The sequence below is a fragment of the Parus major genome, chromosome 8 (genome assembly GCF_001522545.3).
Source record: "Parus major isolate Abel chromosome 8, Parus_major1.1, whole genome shotgun sequence".
Taxonomy (NCBI): domain Eukaryota; kingdom Metazoa; phylum Chordata; class Aves; order Passeriformes; family Paridae; genus Parus; species Parus major.
The window spans coordinates 25,311,186-25,332,594 of NC_031777.1; the positions used below are offsets into that span (position 1 = coordinate 25,311,186).

The following is a 21,409-nucleotide window of genomic DNA, read 5'->3' on the forward strand; positions in this document are numbered from 1 at the left end:
GGGTGGTGGACTGAAAGCAAACATTGTTGACTTGATTTCAAACGATGACTCCAAAGCTGCAGTCATGGCTCAGTGGCCCCAAGGTAGAGACTTTCAGTTGAATACTTCTTTCAAATACAGTTTCTCAGTCAGCAGCTGCATGAAAAAATCCCAAGAAAACAGGAAAAAAACACATCTGCTTTTGCACAAATGTTCCCTCTGAGGTCTCTGTTTTCCATTCTCAGATGAAATGACACTTTTTTCTTATAATAACTTGGTCTGTCACATGTCCTGAAAACAACTCAGTGAGTTGACTATGAAAAACAGACAAAACTGTAAGTGAACTTGTAATAATAAAAATAATTCTGAATTTATGGTCACGGGATAAAAACTATTGTTGGTTATTATACAGTACTAAATTGAATTTTGTACATAGTTTAAACTTTGCATCCCAGGTTGTGATGCACTGAATAAACTGTTAAAGGATTATAATTTAAGTAGTTAATTCCTCTTTAGTAGTTAGGTTGCAGCTACAGGCAGTGTGGTCTGTAGCTGTGCATTTTTGGGGAAAAGGCTCAATGGAGGGTTCCAGGACTGTGCTGTACCTTTTACACCTTGATCCAGTTAAGGCCTCACGTGTATTAATTTCTCACAGGATTCTCTAAAGAAGTGTAATGCTTATCTGTGGCAGGACCTATAAAATGTTGCCTTACCTATTTCATATAATCCTGGTATCTGCTGGGGTTAGATGAGCCTCAGTAGCAGCTCAGATCTTGCTGCAGTGTTTTATCTCCTGTTTTATGACTGCACCCACAAAAGTCCCAGGTTTAGCTGCACAAACAACAGGGCTGTGTGATGCTGTCCCTGAGCTCAGGGAATTTCTCCTCTGAGACTTGTGTGTGCCTTGCGAGGGAGCTGGAGAAATGGTGGGCTGGGAACAGCCTGTAAAGTCTTTAAATTGTTGAGGTCTCTCCCTGCTTAAAAAAATGAGCATTGCCTTAGGATTTGATGAGAAAAATGACCATTATGGAAAGTAATCCAAATTTAAGCTTCTCTTCTAGATGTAAATAAATTGCAAAGATTACTGTTTACAGATACAGCTTGTTCATCCCTAACAGGAAATAAATGTCCTAAGTGGTTTTGCTCATCTGTGTACTTAAGTTAGGGATTTCCATGACAGCACTGAGTCAGAAAATGCACCTCTTCAAGTTCTGTGCCCTTTTGCACAAGCAGAACTCGTGCCTGAGAACTTTTGGAGGCAAAGAGCAGCTGGGTTTTATTTGAAACCTTAAACTTTGCACACAGCATGTAAAACTCAAATGAAATAATAGTACTGAAGATCAAGGAGGTCTGGGGGTCTTTGGGGCTGGGGTTAAGGATTCTAATTTTGTTTTGTTTTCTTTAAATAGGCCCAATCTTTATTTTCATTTCTCTTAAGAAGTTATAGGTTACCTGAAATGCCTTGTGTTAGACCAGTTCTGCATGTGATCAACCTCACTGTGTGGATGTAAAAGAGAAACCAATAAAGGTCACATCTTTTTGGGAGATACCTAAATTCCCCCTACAGTTATACTCTATAGCCTGATTCATTTTTACAGATTTTTATTTGAGTTTCAGCTGAAATTTATCTCATACCGCTGTCTGGTTAAAATCTGTTCAAGTCCTTTATTATCACAATCAGTACAGTGTGTATTGAAAGCTTATGGAAAAGGTAATTTTGTCTGGTTATAAAACTGAGCACTGAAAAAGATAGCTGTATATTAAACTTTTAAGTATAAAAGGAAAGTAAAATGTGGCTTTTTTAATTAGCCATTTAGAGACATCTTTCTGCTGTATGAGTTTTTTTTCAGCGCAATGGAACTATTCCTCAAAATAGTTATGGGATGGCTTTGTTTTTAATAGAATATATTGGATAACCTAATCTCAACCAAAGAATAATAAGGGGAAGTTGGAAGTATTTGAATTGTATTTTTATAAAATCTTAGTTGGGGAGGGGGAAAAATTTAAAATGTCATCTGAATTGTTTTAAAGTACTGTCCTGCAGCAGCAGAGGAAGGTTTGCTGTTGGCAGTGAGAGCATCCAGCTCTGTGTGTGATGACAGCTGCCTGCTCTGGAGGTCAGGGAATTCAGATACTGGAATGATGGGTGCTTTATTGCACTTAGGTAGGATGAATTCAATTTTGTGCTTTCTTATAATTGGTATTAGCCAAGTGAAGCTCTGTGAGAAGATGGTGAAATTGTAGGTATACAGGGCCACTCTGACCTGTTATTTATCTTGTGATTCTTTTTGCAGACTAAGAGCATTATAATGTTTAAACTAAATTTCCATTCCATTAAAATGAACAAGAAAAAGGGAGGCTTTTACTGTATCTTTTGCATCTGACTTGATGATCAGTGGAAATGGGGCTTGTTGGGATTCTGCTCTCCATTGCACTGGGACGAGGCCTCAAATTCTCTGCATGTCACTAAGAGGTTTAAACCCAACCAAAGCCAGTCTCTTCTGCTGCCTTTGCTTTTTGTCTGCTCTGGTTCTGTGCCTGTGCCCAGCACAGGGAGCTGGGAGGGCTTTGCCTGGCTCAGGGGATCCGGCCAGTCAGACCTGGTTGGGTCCCTGCAGCCACTGCACTGTTGCAGCCTCAGTCCAGATATTTTCTTTCCTGTTTAGATTATGCCAATATTTCTTACAGAAACCACCAGAGGGAGTGATAAGCTCTCAGAAGTGTCCTCCCATTTTGAGAGAACTCTCAAGGCAGTGAATATAAAATTAAAAGTGTACTCTAGTGAGCTGTGTCCCAAAAATACACCATTTCTCATAGGAAATTGTTGGAGAAACTTTGTAACTAGATCCTCACTTGAGTTTGTTGTTAAAAAAGAAACAAACCTAAAACAAAACAATGCTCCAAAAAGTCTTCCCTATGTACTTGTTGTCTAAAAAGAAATTATATATCTGTAGGATACATTACAGAGGCACTGCTGGTCTTTACTTCTGTTTCACTTCAACCCGCTAATATATGCTGATGTGCAAACAAGTAGATTAATACTGATGGCTTCTCACACTCAGAAGACAGCTCTGATAAATTGGAGCCTGAACTGAATGAGAGATCAGCTAAAACATTATTTGAAGCTCCAAGTGCTGTACTTTTACATTATCTTTAGTGAATAGGACTTGCTAGGTCTGCTTCATTCTATGAGCTAGGACTGCTTCATTCTTTCCTTGTAGCTGTATCTAAAACATGTTGCAGATGAAGAATCATTTGTTATTCTTAAGACTGATACTTCTTGTCCTGCCTTTTTTTTTCCATTAATGTCAGCAAGATTTTATTGTCTAATTGCTTCAGTGAAAATAGGTCTGGTGATAGTAACATCAATATATTGTCTTGATGGAATTATTGATACACTGCTGGAAAGAAGTGGGTATTTCAGAAGATGACAGTAAGATAATCTGATCATGAGACACCAGTGACAGTTGTTTTCCTGACTTGAAAGAATGTAGTTTGAATGTTTGGATGGCAAGAGAGAAGGGGTTTTATTAGACAGGACTACCTTTCAGATAAGGCTACAATAGCAAGTAATTTATTATTTAAAAACCAGGGAGTGTGTGTGTGGGTAGTCAAAAAACAGCAGGAAACCGAATATTCAGGATGACCTAAATATTTTCTTTTTCTTCTTTACCTTTAATAGTTTGTGTGTGCTACTTGGGCTTGCCACTATTACCCAATAGCAATGGCTACTGTCAGCTTTGCCTGGGACAGTGGTGGGAATAGCTGAAAGCTCAAGTATCACAATTGCAAGCTGGAAGTGAGTTGACTGTTTAGAATTCCCTACTTGGAGGAGGATTTAAGCTTTTTTTTTTCAGTGCTTCAAACAGATAAAAAATAAGAGATTGAGTAATTTTGCAAAGTAGATTAATGTGCAAGTTTGAGCACTGGTTATAGACATGAAAATCCTGTTTTCTGATCTGGGCTCCAGCAGTTTAAATGGCTACAAACATTAACTTTTTAAACTGTAATAATGACAGCAGACTGCAGGAGAAATCTATCTAGGAAGTAGATTTACAAACATGTCTAAACATGAATTTTATATCTTCCTAAAGGGGGTATAAATCAGGGAAAGTTTCTGATAGATATACAATTTCATTTGTGCAATTCTGCTTGCTCAACTGGATTTTGTTTAATGGACACTTCCCTAAGAACAGGAGAGAAAGGAAGAAGATGTGAATCAGCATGCTGCTGGTTTTTAATATTTCTCAAGTCCTTTCTTCTTCCTTTTTACTTTCTAGAAAGGTGTGGACTGCATCTCATAAGTGTTTCTTGAAGGTATTCAGAAAACTTCTTGTATTAGGATATGGTATTCTTGTTTTTTGAAGGATATATTTTCCATATCATGGTGGTGGGAACTAACCTATTTTGTAACAGGAATTTATCTTGTTTAATCAGTCACTAAAACATGATGCAAAAATACTTTATTCTTTCTCTGTTGGTTTGAATAACTTTCTTCTTACTGTATTTGTTAACCCACTGATCTGTTTTTTTTTCTGTTTCAGTCAAAAGACAAAATGATGAGAGGCTCACGCCGAGGGTGTGTTAGACTCAGGGTAGGTGTTGTTTTATTCAGTACTTAATGACTTACTGTGTATAATATGTCCTAATGGAGAGAACAGCAAAGAGACTTTTGAGGTTTGGGCTCTATTCCTGACTCTGCAAAATGCCAAAATAGTGAAAGTATTTAAAGAAAGAAAACATTAGAAGTCAAGTGACATGCTGGGCTAATTACATTCTATAATTTATATATGGTATAAGTATTATACATTTTATATGACATATTAGAAGGCATTCTGTGGATGTGTAGGATGCTATGAAAAATTTGCTCTTTGCAGTTCTCATCTCTCTGTGTATGGAGGTCAATATATATGTGTATATATTGATCTGTACCTACAGAAGTCATTGTGAAACTGATTCCTTCTCTCCTGATTTGTTTTTCTTCTCTTACCATGTCCTTCATCCTGCCAGTTTGGACACTCCTTAGGCCCAGGCTTGAGCTTAGTGAAACACAGGAGGACTGGAAAGGGAAGGGAGAACACTGCTGGCAAAGTTTTTGAAATATGGTTGGAGGGGGGTATACAAATTGGCGAAAGAGAGGTGGAAGATGCAGGGTGGGGAAGCTGAGTCTTACCTGAGGCACTCTGGTGTGGAACATTTAGCCTCAACTGCTGCTGTTGTAGCTGGAAGTGGCAGTACTGAAGTGAGGTGAGAGTGCTGTGATGTCTTTGCACAAGTCCTTTTCCTATATTTTTTTCCCATTTCTCATAGAATTTCTGGTTCTACCATGCAGCAGTCTTGTGGAGAGCTAGAGCAAGCAGGGGGATGGAGTGAGGAGAATGATGGCTATGAATGGGAGTATTTTGAAAGTTGAAATAAGAGAAGTCTAGAGAAGGGGATCTGTGGTCTTACAAACAATGTGATGAGTGTTGAAGGAAAACTGTGCATTTTTCAGTTACTCCTTCCTTCTGCTGTTAGTCCTTTCTAGTCTTTCTGTGGGAACCTGTAGCCTTCTGAGGCTCAGAGAATCCCCATTAACTCAAATTCCAGATGAAGTCTTTGCACTTTGCCTTGCTTGATGTATTGATATCTTAATTCAGAATTTCTTTAAGGGAAATATATCCTCAATCCACTGTCTAGAACAAGACATTCCCAAAGATTCATGAGGAAGGTTTTTATATTGTGCAGATGAATTCAGTCCAAAATGCCATGCCTGCTTTAATAGTGCTGTGAGCCTGTCACTGTGGAGGTTGGCCTCAGCCTGCCAGTTTAGGAAATATTAAAAGTGAACAATCCGTTCAATATTGCCTGGTCCATCTTTATATACAAAGAAACTGAAAATAACACAGCCTCTTTCTCTTCTCCCATCTGCCACTCTTCCATCACAAATTGTTCTTGGGAGTTTTCTGAAAACTTACAGACTCCCCCAGCCTTTCTCTGAATACATGTGGTTTGTTTGTTGGGGGATTTTTTGTGAGGGAGGAAGGAATCATCCTTTTTTCTGCTGCTGTAAAGCAGCTCCCCTGGCAGATGACAGTGATACTGATAGCTGAACAGATGGGCTTCTGCAGTCTGAAATTCTATGAAAGAGGTTTTATGTTTAGAGTAATTGTTGATTTGTAACTGTAGGTGTGAACATAAACAAACATGTAACTTAAACATTTTGGCTAAAATATTTCCTTTTCTCTTGAATGGATTATGAAAAGCTTGTTCCTCACCTTTTTGTTCCTGACACACATTTCATAGGCCTGAAGTTTCATCTTCAAATGCTTTTGCTGATTGTCTTAGTGTACTTAGTAAAGTTTAGTCATAAAGCATTCTGTGTCATCTGCACTATGCCTATGTCCTGCTAAAGTTTTCTGGAATACCCATAAACTTTGCCACTCTTAATTTTACTTGTTCATATGTATTATCTGCATGACAGAGGAAGCATTTTCTGTGCTTCTGGCTCAGACCCTTTGCCCCAGTGTTGCAGTGACAGTATGTGCACTGTACCCAGGTTTGTGCTGAGTTCACAGGCCCAGGAGAGCTCTCCCTGCTCCCACACTTAGGATGGGGCAGGACTCAGCTGTCTCAGTCTGTGTTTACGTGAGTTTTACCTATATCCTCTGGGGAGGATATCTTGGTCATCTTCCTGATGTCTGACTTACAGGCTTTTGGTATCTTTAGCCTGGAGAAAAGAAGGCTTAGGGGTAACCTTATCACTCTCTTAATTTATTTCAGTTCTCTGAAATAAGGTTGTAGTGAGGTGAGGCTCAGTCTCTTCTCCCTGGTAAAAAGTGGCAAGATGAGAGGAAATGGTCTCAAGTTGCACCAGGGGAGGTTTGGATTGGATATGAAAGGAAATTTCTTCACTGAAAGAATGGTCAGCCATTGGAACAGGCTGCCCTGGGAAGTGGTGGAGTCACCATCACTGGAAATGTTCAAAAAATGTGTGGATGTGGTGCTTGCTGAGATAATTCAGTGGTGAACACGGTGGCACTGGGTTAACAATTGGACTTGATAATCTTAGAGCTCCTTTCCAGCCATATTGACTCTATGATGCAGCTGCTGAGAACAATAATGTACAACTTGCAGTGACCTTTGATTTACTGCATAGCAAAACATGTACTTAAAGTGCCAGGTATTTCTTATCTGCTATATTTTAAATAAAATCTGGTGGTTGTTGTGTCCTAGCACTAAAAGTATTCGTAATACTGGCTTGGATACACTTTTTAGGTGCTTTTTTTATAGTGATCATGGAGCTGTCCATGAAAAGCCTATATGGAAGATACTCTTGGAGAAGTTAAGTGGCACGTTTTATCAGTGGAGGGAAATAAAAAAACCAACTTGGAGCTATCCTTTCCTGCTACACTGCCTTGGATGACAGATGATTGCTGCTGTTCTTACCTAGGACTGCTCCTGCCACTCTGTTGTGGGGCCTGTGCTGGTCCCAGCCATGCGTGACCTGGCCCCACAGGCCACTGATCTCATGTAGGGACTGTGAGGAACCTGTGTGGGTAACACTGACTCAACTCCCTCTGCCCCCAAGTCTGGACCCAAACCATCCTTAGCTTTTGGCCAGCCCAGTGTATCCCTGACCTCCGTCCCTGTGTGTCCCTGACCCCCAGCCCAGTGTATCCCTGACCTCCATCCCAGTGTATCCCTGACCTCCATCCCGGTGTGTCCCTGACCTCCATCCCGGTGTGTCCCTGACCTCCATCCCGGTGTATCCCTGACCTCCGTCCCAGTGTATCCCTGACCCCCATCCCGGTGTGTCCCTGACCTCCGTCCCAGTGTATCCCTGACCCCCATCCCGGTGTATCCCTGAACCTCAGCCCAGTGTATCCCTGACCCCCATCCCGGTGTGTCCCTGACCTCCATCCCGGTGTATCCCTGAACCTCANGTGTATCCCTGACCCCCATCCCGGTGTGTCCCTGACCTCCATCCCGGTGTATCCCTGAACCTCAGCCCAGTGTATCCCTGACCCCCAGCCCGGTGTGTCCCTGACCCCCAGCCCAGTGTATCCCTGACCCCCATCCCGGTGTGTCCCTGACCCCCAGCCCTGCAGCTGCTGTGGGGTACTTGGCTGAGAGAAAGGAAGCACTGGTTGGAATTGGCTCAGGGCTCCTGCTTGTGCTGTTACTCTTTGTGTACTCTGAGAGTAAGGGCAGAACTTCCCCTTTAAATATGTGCACCTTCCAGGGATGTCTGTCTGTTTTGTGGGAGGGGGAAGGATGCAACAGATCCCGGTGCTGTGTCTCCTTGAAGAAGGAGAAAAGAAACTGAGTAAATCCACCGGTGTTTTTTGAGCTAAATATTATAATTTATTGGACTTGGCAGAGACTTGGAATTGTCCCTTTTTTTGGTGTCTTCTCCTGGGTGAAACTTACTTATTATGAGTGTTGGAGGGGGCAGGAATGAAAATGCGCATAGATTTGTAAATAGCTGAGCACAGATGGTCTTTAATTTATTTGCATTTTCTTGTAATAATTCAGGAAGAATTAGAAGACAAAGCTAGTTGCTTCTGATATATCCTGATTACTTACTGTTAATATTTGCTATGGGACTGAAAATTAGATCATGCAGTGTACCAGTGACATGACATGATGGGCCAAATTCATTCTGCTAGAATGATTTATTTTTTATTGTAGGCTGGTAGATAAAATCAGGTCAAGAGCTTCTTTTTGTAGAGTACTTATGAATTATTGTTTTTATACACAGAAAATACATATAAAATATTGCTTCTCGCTTAAAATATAAGTTGGAATGTAGTAGGGAACTGCTGCAGCATAAAGCCACCTTCATTACAAAAATAAAATATGCATATTATTATCCAGATAATAGCTTTATAAACATCCACTGTTTTTTTCTGCAGCTAAAAATTTATTGTTTTAAAGAACTGACTGCATCCTATGACTGAACAGAGAATCTTTCTGCTCTTTACTGTATTCAGTTTCCGTCTAATTTGTCAAAGCTTTTTAAATTCCAGTGGTGTAGTGATAGAGTGTCTGCTGCTGATGTCACTGCTTGCCTTATCAGGATTTTGTTCTTTGTTTCACAGGGAGCTGTGATTGGTATAGACGATGAGGACGACAGCACCTTCACAATAACTGTTGATCAGAAAACCTTCCATTTTCAGGGTGAGCTGAAAGAAGAGATTGTGTTTTTTTCCTATAATAGATTCCACTTGTATTTGATGGATGATTTTAAATGTTTGGCAACAGAACAGCATGAATGAGCACACTGAGAACATTCTGGATCCAGGGGTGCTGCAGGTTAGGCAGGGATTTACATCTGCAGTGGATACATATGTGCTAGAAAGAGACTGTAGGTCTGGCAGGATTTGGAGATGAATAATGTAAAGAATAAATCACTCAAGGGGAGAAAGTAATGTGCTTCTGATTATGGGTTTCGCTTACAAAACGTTTCTGATCTTCGTTATCAAGATACAATTATGCATTTCTTTATGAAGAGAATCAAGACTGGTCTGAAGGTTGCAATTTGTATCCAAATAGAGCTTAAAGCTCAGTTATGAGGAGACTAGAGGCAACGTTTGGCTTAACGGTGGAGCTTTGCTTCAAGATTTACCAGCTTGCATTCATTTCATCTACATTTCTGTGTCTTGTCTGCCAGTCACCATTTCTCTGCTATTATCCTTTTATTCACATTTCCTAACACCAATGCCATCTGCCACTGCTATGTTTCGTCATTGCATGCTATGGCTCACCGGTAGAAAGGGTAAGGCTCTATATAATTGCTATGTATTCCTTAAATTATTTTGTCTGCAGTGTGTAGGACAAAATACTGTGCTGATATTGAATAGAGAACTTCCTTTTTCTGAATGTTAAAATCCTAGGGAAGTGTGCTGAAAATATTTTGCAGCTAAGTCCTTTTGCTTTTCTTTTAAAATGCAGCAACTAAATAATTGCTTTGTATAGACTGGAAATTGTAAATATCCAAGAGGCACACTTGCATTTAAGCAGTCATTTTAATTTATGTAAACTGAAATAATTCTATAACTTATATTGTACTGTACATATTTTTAAATCAGTGATTTGCAAATCTGAATTATCATAAATACTGTTGCTTTTGTTAGGTTATTTCTAATGATAAATATTCATTGTACATCATATTGATACTGGCTCCTGTATTCCTTGTGCTGTAGTTTTTCCTAAATGCTGCTGCTGTCCTCTGGCTTCCCACTGCATTAAGCCTTGTAAATATACCTTCATAATGCTGAGCTCACAGTAACACTTAGATCTACTGTTCCCAAGGATAACTGTTAAAATGCAAGCTAATTGCTAATGCAGTAATGGAATGCTGTACTAGGGCAGTCTTTCAGTACTACAAAGCTAAATACTGCTGAATATTTGAGAACTTGATACAGGTAAATCTAGAAATCTCTAATCTTTAGTTACTAAGATAAACCTTTTTTAATACATCTTGTTTTCAGTGATTTGTTATATGCTGTATTCTCCTTTGGGCAGCCAGATGTCTTAAGAAAACTGATAGTATTTGACATAAGTAATGTTTTACTCTAAGTAATATTGATAATTTTTGAAAGCAATGGTGTCGCATCTTGTGCTTTATAATTTCTCTTTCCCTGCATTTCATATTAGGCCAGGATTTATGTATCATTCTTTCGTGTACAACTAAGATATTGTACACTATTTTCTGTATTATGCTTTTTCTATTAGCATATTATGAAGATAACATCTCTGATACCCAGGAAATTACAATGATACAAGCACAGTATTAATATACATGGATTTAATGCAAAAATGTATAAAGACAGGTAAGATATCAGTCCTGTGGTATTTCAGTGTAAAAAAAAGCTCTGTGGAACTTTATATGTAGTTCTTACAGCCCCTGTAAATGCATTCTCACCTCATGCACCCTCTGTCATATTTATGTCAAATGTTTTTATGTTATATTAAATTAATTCAGTATTACACAGGTTTTAACTTATGGAAAATGTAGATCACATTCAGTCATGAATGGTGAGTGGTTAGTAATCTAAATATTACAAAATATATGCTGAGACTGCATGTGCAGGGCAGATTATGGGAATAATCCAAGAAAACATAAAAAAGTCTGAACAATTTATTCCTAACTTTTAATACCTGATCAAGACAGAGCTTTTATTCTGCGAGATAGTCATAGCCATAAATTCATTCACCCTTTATAAGAGAAGTCTTGGACAAGAGAAGCCTGCAGGAATGACAATTTAGTCTCTTCTGTCCTTCTTGCAGTCTTCCTTCTTTCTCAAGGACAGACAGGGGTTCAAACAAGCTGGAGCCTCTCTGGGGAAAAACCAAACTTTAAAAATCCAAGCTTTCAAAGATCTCCTGACCTATACTGGGATTCCATCTGCAATGGAACAGTTTTTCTTTCAAGCTCTCCATTCACTCAGACTTTTGGTGCCTCAGTGAAATTTTGCTGAGAGCCAGTGATAGAATTTGAATTAGTGAAAAATAAAGGAAAAATTTCATTCTGGGTTAATTAATTATTTCATTATGTCAGTTGCTCAAAATTGCACATCTGACTAACGCTATAGAGATGGAAGTAATAAGATGAAGGGCAAGTAAGTAATTTAAAACTGTCTGACCAACTTCTCACATGGAAGTTAGTTCCATATGAATGTGTATGTGTGTAACTGAATTTCTGAAGTGCCAAAGCTCCAGCATCTCCCACTAAGATTTGCCTATCACTGGATTTTGGCAACTTCTGAGTCATTCTCAAAAGAAAAGTTCATATTTTGTTGCTGCCTGTGAGAATCTCCCTCTTTTCTCTCAGCTATGTTTCCTAGTGCCACCCCTGTATTGAACAGCAGTAGAAGTTAAAAGATTTTCATTACAAAGATATTGTAGGTTTTGAAAGATGACTGGATACATCCCAAATGGGATCCATATCCTTAGCACCTGGGTATAATGGAGAGAAGTTAATTGAATAAATATGGGCAGTAAAACAAACAGCATGTTTTGTTTTTACTCTCAGCTTGATTTTAGCTCTGCCAGAGTGCCCAGCAGATATTTTCCCCTGTGTTTTATTGTTATCTACAGGTATATTGATTCTTGTTCATATTGAAGGGGAAAGGGAGGTAGAATGACCTCAGAAATTTTAAAATAGATATAAAAATAATGTATTTTATCTCCTGAGTGGTCCTTGTTTGGTCATGTTGAATATCCAGTTTCATGGCTTGCTTGTAAGACTTCTGAATTAGGTAGATCTTAAGGTATTTCCTTGTGGGTTTTTTCAGAATATGTGCAAAAATCCACTCAAGTTGTTGTAAGACAGTTGGGATAATACTATTAGTTAAATTTACCTTCCTGTCAGGAAGCTTTTTCTAGGTAATATATTTTTCCTTGCTGCAGTACATGTCCCTGTTCTAAATGTTCCATAACTTTCAAACAGTGTGGGGGTTGGGTTTGTTTTTCTTTTAACATCTTTGTATCATCAAGAGCTTTAAGCTCTTCCCATTTGGAAATTCACTTCTTCAATTCTTCATATTACTTAGCTGTTCTTTCTCCTCACTGGGATGCTTGTGACTTAAATTCAAGAGTGGGAACATGATGTTCAAGAGACTCTGGCAAGGGTATTGTTGTATTTCTTCTTGATATTTGATTTGCTGTCTAACCTGAAGCAATAATAGCTTCTATCTGGACTGAAATACTTCACTAAATGCACATTGTATGCAGAAAAAAGAATTCATATTAAAAAAAAAAAAATCAGATTTTTAAACTCCTACCTGAAAATCCAAGTCTAATTCTTACAGCCTGCAGCACAGTTCTTTGGAAGGCAGATCAGTTTTGTCTCCACTGTTTTGTGTAATAAAGGATGGAGAGATTGGAAGCAGTCCAGTGCATTGATCTAAGATGATTTTGCTTTAGCTTTTGTCTTTCCTTTCCTATTCCTGCCACAAAAGTATCTGAGAAATGAAGCGTGAATGTTGCTGTGCAACTTATTCTCCTATTACATGAAAGCTGTCAGCTGGTAAAGGTAGATTTCTCCTTTTTTCCCATCCTTTCCTGTTTTTGTAGCTCAATTTGTATCTGCCCACCATCCCAGCTGAGGAGAAAGGGAGACAAGCCCAGCAAGAGGTTGCCATAATATTATAAAAGCAAGGATTTTTTGTTAATGTGGGAAGAGTTATTATTGAGGAAATACTGGGGTCCACAAAGGCCTTAGTTGCTGAGCAGTATCAGAATTTGAGATTTTAAGTATTTGCATTACGTATCAAAATTAATTATGTTGGTTTTATACCTGTGTTTTAACATTACTTGCAGAAATAGTCAATATTTATAGCCTTCTAGAAATCTTTGACATTGTCCACCTAATAGATGACAGGAAACTGACTGCTCTTGTGGTAAAAAGAGGCACTTAAATCTATCACATTACCTGATTTAAATAACGATTCGCAAATGCAGCCTTTAAAAACAAAAATTTTTAGAGCTTTTAAAATTTGATATTGAAAAATGCCTAGAGAGAGATTTTGGTGTGAATTCTTGGTCTATGCTGCTTTCTTCAGTGATGTCTATAACTGCTGTGACAACATTGTTTGCCCTAAGTTAACATTTTTCTGGGTTCTGGTGAACATTTTAGGCTTCTGGTGATTCTGAAACAGTGAATTCCTCTGTGCTATGCTCAACTGTGCTTTTATATTGCAGAGGAGGATGAGCAGCTATGATCAGAGTAAATCTGAGCTTGCTGTCATCCTCCCTTTACCTGACCAGGTCTGGGCTGCATCTCATCTTCTCCTGATTGGCATAACTGCAGAAATTCCTCTGTGAGCCAGAGCTAGGTTTAGCTTTTGCAGTGATTTTTCTGTCTTCCCCTCTCTTCCCTCTGCCTCCTTTTTGCTGCTGATGTACAGCACTGGTATTTTGAGTAGTTGGAACATGTGAGCAGAGTGCAGGGAATGGTGCATGGTTGTGCTTTTCCTGTTTCATGCAGGTCTTTCTCACACCAGCAGCATCCCATGTTGTAATTGTCTGTTTTCCAATCACCCCATGGTTAATGCCATTTTTAATGTGACTTTCTATACTCAATTGTTATGGTCATATATAAACACCTCCTGGTTTTCTGTTTTTAAGGTTGAAGCTGAAGATTTCAAAATATGTGTTAAACTTGAGGGTAGCGAAGAAATAGTGCCATGAAACAGTATTTGTGTGATGTGTTGATTTCTTTTCTTTTTTTCTTCCTCTGGAAGAAATTGTTGCTTTTGGTATCAGTATGTACCTATCTCAACTGTATATGTGATACATGGCAAGTATTTTGTTGGGGAAAAATGGCCAGAAAAGGTCTCACTATAAGGAGGGAAGGGATACTGACAGGAAAGAAAAGGTCAACACTCTTTTTCTTCTGTTTTAACAAGAAATTCCAAATAGCAATAACCTTGAGTTTGACCTGTTAAACTGACAATGATTTTATTGGCTAAGAAAATGCCAATATGTTTTTGTTCTTCTATTTTGATTCTTTTTTCAATTCAAGCCAAAATATGGTTTCGACCTTAAACTAGTGGTTTGAGAGCTTTATCAGTGGGATCTGCAATGGAAAACATCCTTTACTGTGGAGGTGGTGGCACAGGTTGCCAAGAGAAGTTGTGGCTGTCCCGTCTCTTGGAAGTGTTCAAGGTCAGGTTGGGTTGGGCTCTGAGCAACCTGGGATAGTGGAAGGTATCCCTGCTCATAGCAGGGGCTTGGAATGAGATCATCTTTAAGGTCTCTTCCAAATCAAACCATTCTGTGATTCTATGATTAATTTTAAATGCAAACATACCCTAAAAGCTATTTCCATAGAATTACCATATGAAGTATTGTTTAGTGTTGCTATTATTAATATTTAAGTATTATTCTCTAGTGAAAAGCCATACATTTGCAGATTTGTCCCACACTCAGAAATGTTTAATTACAAAATTACACATTATATGTGGATTTCCAGAGAGAACTAATATCAGCTTGATCACGTGTTTCCTTTGTTACACAAGTTTCCACCCAAAGCTGTGTTTCTGGGCTGATTTTAAAGCTTGCTAAAAAGGCTTTTGAGCTTAGGTAACAATAAAAGAACAGTTTAGTTGATTTCTCAAGATCACAGATTATTCTTACCAACACATGGTACACAAGAGACCTTTTGATGCCTTTTGTTTGGGCATGATTTTGTGTCTTGTGACTGCACAGGAGTTTCCTGTAGGGACCGGGAGCTCAGGCTGGTCAGACACCTGCAGAACAAAAGGAGGCTTGATTTATGTGTGTGGGTGGAGAATGGCATCAGGGGGAGGATTAGGAGGAGGGAGAATAATGATTGTGACAACTCTAAAATTATGATATACAGGAAATAATGTTCAACCTACTGCCAGATGTGGGAGCTGCATGTGTTAAAAGGGTATTTGTAAGCAGTGGAAATACAGTGTTTTGCTAGGCTTGTATGAAACCCTGCTTCATCTTGCACGTTTTTCTATGATTGGAAAGGCCTTCAGTGACTTTAAATAGCAATTTATTTAGCCATGGAACAGTCCTGTGATGTGTGACTTTTCCACCTTATTGAGCACTACTGATAAAATCTCTCTCCATTGAGACTGGTGGCAGAAATCCTATCGATCTCAGTGTAGCCAGAATTTCATCTCTATTATCTGGTGATTTGTGTGTAAAGAAGCTACATTAGTTCTGCACTTGGCTGAGAAAATACAGGAATTTTGCATACAAATCAGTGAAAGTTCTGTCAGAATAAAGGCTGCATAATTGACTCTATTGACTCTGTGGGTGTAATAGACTCTTCTTACTGAGTTCTGCCTGTAAGTAGGTCACAGTGAATGAAAATAAAATATGCATTTCTTTTTGTGACAGCATGGTGTTTTTATAAGTAATCTAGTAATTTTTTTTCACTAATTCTTCAGGTTTTTCTTTCATCCTAATGCCCATGTAGATGCACACACACACAAAAAAAATAAGCACCAGTATGCAGATTCTGAGGTGATATATTTTGTGTGTATTCTGTCTTCCAAGTACTGCTGTGCATGACCTAGAAATGCTGGTGGTAAATGCTGTATCGTGGAGCAGAGTTGTTAAACTTGTTTATATCTAATCTTTAGATGCTATCAAGCTTAGGCTGGAAAAAGTAATCTGTTTTATGCTGTACTTTAACATTTGGTATACGTTATATAAACACATATAATCTCTCCACAGCAAAGTAAATATTATAGGAACTCTAAATTATAAAATTTATTCTCTATTTGGGAAATTAATAGAGGCTGAGAGCATTTAATGTAGTTGCATTTCATTTACCTTCTTATCTCCATAGAACAGAACTTTTAAAAATCCCTGACATATCTCATTTAGCAGCTTGGGAAGTTCAGAGATAAAAAACTACTTAATAAAACAAAAAAGAGTTTTAAACCACAATTTTTCAGAATTACAGAAATTCTTCAGTAGAAGCAGTAATTCTTGTGTTTAGTAGTTTTTTTCCTTGTATAATTTTCTCTTTGATCAAATAATTGCTCTTCTTTCTTTGGACCTTCTCTAGAAAGGGTTCAGATTTTTATTTTTTTTAGCATAAGATTGATGTTAAAGTATCTTAGGAATAAGCTCAACTAGACAGATCACAAAAAATACACATTAAAAAAAATCATATTAAAACTCACTGTAATGAATGACATACTTTTCAAGTGTGTTTCTCTGGACTAGTCATAAATAGGACTGTGATCATGTTAAGTACCTTGTGGTTGTCTTAGATATGCCTGAGATGTCACAGTAAATTATACAGGTGTCTTTCAAAGGATGCACTATAGACACAGAGGAGTGAGGGCTTAGGCATATGGGAACAAGCTGTAATCTAGCTCATAAAAACTAATTCTAATAGCAAAAAAAAAAGGTAAAAATAGCTTAACTGACATAATCACAGTAAATTGCAATGTTTCAGCCATTAATGATTCCAGTCTCTTGCACACAGCAGTGATTATGCAGCTCTGTGTGGATTTACCTTCTTTCACGTGCAAATCTTCACTGTTAAATTGCAGTGAAAACTGAATTGGAATTCTAGCACTTAAGAGAAAAACACAGGCACTGTTAGTGCCCTCTCAACTGCAGACATAGCATGGCTATTTTTGTGAATAGTTAATGTTCTAGTACAATTTGAATTTCAGCTGACCAGGTAACTCTTACATTAACCCCTCAGACTAAGAACCACCTTTATGTTTTTACGTGTCAGGTATTTCTCATGTCCAGGTGTCCTTCAGTGCTTCTTGTTTGTTTTTTGTAATACTGTTATTCTAGAATCAGCCTAGGGAAAAACGACTTGTTTATCTCTCTTGCCCTTATTTTCTTTTTATAAGTTTTGTGCCAGGAGGGACCAGATAATACTCCTCTATTTTTGTATAAGCACAACACCAGTGTAATTCTTTGGACTAGATAAGAATTGCCTTATCCCAAATGTTTTGTCAGAAACACATTCTGGAGTAGCTTTCACATAGGAATTGAGGAGGGGATTAACTTTAAAGTGGAGCCCAATCAAATAATGGAAAAGTTGGAGTGATTTCAGGGTACTTGAGGCACAGGACTAATGAGCAGGGCATTTTTGTCCCTACCTGCTGAAGAAAGCATCTGCAGATACAGAGTGGATATTAGATAATGTGCATCACAAGCTTCTTAGGTGCAAAGGTATTAGAGCTTTTTCTTTGACCAAAGTTGCCTTCTTTAAAGGAAAAACAGCTTGGATATTTAGCTTTCCCTACAGATGCATAGATAATGATCTCTGACCATTGTGTGTAGATTTTTCCCATAAATTCTTTCTGAGTGTGTCGGCTAATCTCTTTTTTGAATGTTCCCATTGATTTATTTTTTTTTATTTTTTTTTTCATCAGTGATCTTTTGGCAGCCGTTCAGTTCTAAATTGCTTTTACCATTAGGGAGCTTTTACTTGCACCTAATCTCACAGCAGCCATTTTGATTAGATTTAATATAACTTTTCTTGCATCTTGCTTTACTAAAAACTGCATCCTGCTGGTTTTCTCCGTGGTTTTCTTAAGAGTCTATGGAGGAGGGCCAGGAGGATCTGCTGTTGATGATAGATGGTCTGAAATTAAACCAGTGTCCTGAACAGAGAGTGCTTAAAAGGTTTTGATGCTGTGTTTCCATGCAGTAAGCAGTCTTCTCATGGCAGTGTTCCTGGATTTATTGTGCCCAAGACTTTCTCTAAGTAGCAGGATTGATGAGGTTCATGTGTGCTCCCTAAGGATTGATCATGCTATGCCAGAAGATTGCAATGTCTAATATATGAGGAAAAAATACAGCTTTTTTTCCCCCTCTGCTGAGCCCTGGTAGAGAGAGCTATAAAGGGGTCTTTGGACAAACGGAAGTTTCAAAAAATTTAGTTTATTATTGAGCATGGGAAAGTCAGTTTCATTTTGGAGCTGTATGGATTGATTGGTTTCTAGGTCTTCCCTGCTGCTGTAAGGCCTCTCTGTTCTGGTGGGGGTTCAGATACAAGTCAGAATGTGATAACCTTTGTTAATGGGCTACTGTATATTGAGATTAACATTTAACTAATACCGTGACCTCTTTTTGCTGGCGGTATGGAAGATCACAGGAATCCTGCTGCAATACAAGGATTAATTCACTGGTCTGCAGCTTAATTGTTTCCTTTTTAGTTTAAATAATCGTGGGAAAACACCCTTCAACATAGGATATTTGTATCCCATGAATTACTTAATAGCTCCTCAGTAGCTTGTACCCTGGCTCCTCAGTAAGATGTTTTCTGGGACTGGGAGATGGTGACTAAAAAAAACACCACAGAAAACCAGAAAACAAACCTAAGAAACCTTACACATTGAAATAATGCTAACCACTGTTGCTTTGGACAAACCTTTGAAAATTTAAAGCATTGATACATTTCAAATACTGATAGATTAATGACACAGGTAACTATATATGTTTAGTGGTGACTAGTATAGGAAGAATAAACTTAATGGATAAGTCTGGCACAACTAGGCCAATGGGCCTGGTTTTGGTAAGCAGAACCAAAGAAACTAAGAAGCATTAAAATTTATTGTAGTTGACTAGTTCAGTAATTGAAATTAGTGTTAAAGTGTAAGCTATGCTATGCTTATTAAAAGAACAATATTTGTGTGTGCAGAATGTGAAAAGAAAAACTGTAATTTGCATGTTGCAAAATGTATTTAGTGTAATGCAGTCACTAGACAGAGTTCACAGAGTCTCTGTCCCTCCATCCTGTCTGCTTTCACTGCATTATAAACTTGTCCTCACTGCCTGCTTCAGCTTCTCAATTAAAATATGGATCACCAGTAAGAACAGTCCTGTAAGTTCAAAGTTCTTTCTAATGAGCTATTGAGTGTATCACAGTGGCAGATCCAGCTTTTTAATACTTGCTGCATTTCCTGCAGGAAAATCACCTGCTGTTCTGAGTAACATTTAATTACTTTAACTTCTTCCTCTTTCTCTGTGCACCTGAAAGCACTTTGGTAGCCACTTTCCCTTATGTCTAGTTTTAATTTGTTCAGGTTAATGGTATTGTGGCCAAAATACCTGTGGCAATTTGTCATACTCTACTACTTTAAAAGAACTGTGAATAAGGATTGACTTGTAGTAGATTGGAAAAATGTATCTTTTTTCGAAAAACCTGGATAGATTTCAATCTTTTACCTTGTGTGTAGTGAAAGTTTTGCCCCACTATTTTGTGAGGCCACCTCTTCAGTTGGACTCCGAGCAAGTTTATGTATTAAAAAGACTATTAATAATTACTTCTCACAAACACATACATTGTCAATTCTTTCCTGATGGTTTTGTTAACTTGACATGTTTAGTGTATATATGCTGAAGTAAACAATGCAGTATATTTATCTTTAAACTAGTAGTGTTATCTTTGGGGAGTTTAGAAGAATCTACATATTCAGAAGACTTGGGACATTTTTAAGTACTAATAGGTTTAAGCTGCAGAATTCCAAAAAAATAAAAGCAATGGAAACAAAAGGGTGAGGAAGGGAACATTGAAACAAAGAATTTTGAGCTGGAGAGTACATTTCAGTATAACCTAAGGATATTTCCTCTGAGCTACTTAAAAATAAGTGAGATAGAAATCTCAGTTCGCTGATTCATAATAGGTGCTAGCTCACTTAAGTTTTCCTTGCTTTTAGCAGGCTTCCTGTTTTTTTAGTATCTTCTATTTGAATGAGGAGCTAGAAACAATTGTTAATAACTATTCTTAAACTGTGTACAGGCCAGTTTGTTTAGTCTATTTAATGCCTGTGGAATTTTCCCTTTTTTCTTTACCTGGAGTCCACTGGCTCTGCTGCTTTGTTTTTTAAGCACTCCTAGAGCACAGCAAGGAGTTCTTTGAGACCAGTGAAGTAAAGGTGGCATTTCTGTAGTGGGGGTAGGGTGGAAAGAAATCAGTTTTAGAGTAGGATTTTCTTCAATTTAATATTCGTTGTATATTTAAGATTATTCTTTGTGCTTCATTATTCACATCAGTGACCTGTTAGGGGTGTTTGTCCTGTATTATGAATCCATACCTGAAAGTTACTATGTCCACATTGAAGTAGAATTACTGGATAATTTATTACAGGTTTATTTCTTGTAAATAAGAAAATTTTAAAATTACTTAATGAATTGAGAAATGTCTGTGCTAACTCTTTGCACGTGTTTCCCCAAATCTGGACACGGGACAGAGCTGTAACAACAAAAGAAGAAACAGAATAAAGATAACTGTGGAATTATGTGGTTGGTGATTAACAAAGACATATGGTTGATTTCCATATTTAGTGTGGACATCAGATCTGTTTGCCTATGCTTTTTAGTATGTAAGACTGCATGTGTTTTAACAATATCTTTTGAATACTTTTTCAGCTCGAGATGCAGATGAGAGGGAGAAGTGGATCCATGCTTTAGAGGACACCATCCTCCGCCATACCCTCCAGCTTCAGGCATGTTTCAGTTTTCACTTGTACTTTTTTTTTTTGAAGCAATGAGATACAGTGACATAACTGCTAATATCCAACACATCTTGTATAATATCTGGCTGTTTTATAGCCTATACAATTGGATATAGTAAAACATCTGTTTAGGTTCGAGTCTGTAACATTTTTCTTGTCCCACCATAATGATAAGTCAGAATGAGACTTTCCTTTATGAACTCATATTTATAATATATATACTTATCATTAACTCATATTTATTTATAATGTATATTTATGATAAGGTTCTGGATTTATTGTTGTACATTTAATTTGGGTTTCAGTTGGGGTTTTTTGGTTATTTTTTGTTTAAAACTAGGAGTTAGTCCTTTTTGGGTCAAGACTCTTGTGTGCTTGTATGCCACCTAAGTTGGAAATGAAAATGAGACAGCAGAATTGAACCTCTTTCTGGATGACAAAAATAGCTCGTTTGAAGCTGGATATCA

The 21,409-nt window shown here is 37.9% G+C and overlaps 1 protein-coding gene across 5 annotated transcripts in view; it reads left to right on the forward strand.

Annotated features, from left to right (window-relative positions):
- The window catches only part of OSBPL9 (oxysterol binding protein like 9), a 58,719-nt gene that overhangs the window by 4,586 nt on the left and 32,724 nt on the right, over window positions 1-21,409 (forward strand). For 4 of the 5 annotated variants that reach the window (XR_001523059.3, XM_015635907.2, XM_015635908.2 and 1 more), the window contains exons 2-4: window positions 4,524-4,574; window positions 9,063-9,141; window positions 20,857-20,933. Coding sequence is in view for 4 of the 5 variants with exons in the window: in XM_015635907.2 (XP_015491393.1) it covers window positions 4,524-4,574; window positions 9,063-9,141; window positions 20,857-20,933 (207 nt within the window). In the remaining variant the exon portion in view is untranslated. The remainder of the gene's footprint in view (window positions 1-4,523; window positions 4,575-9,062; window positions 9,142-20,856; window positions 20,934-21,409) is intronic. The other variant, XM_015635910.2, reaches the window with a different exon arrangement.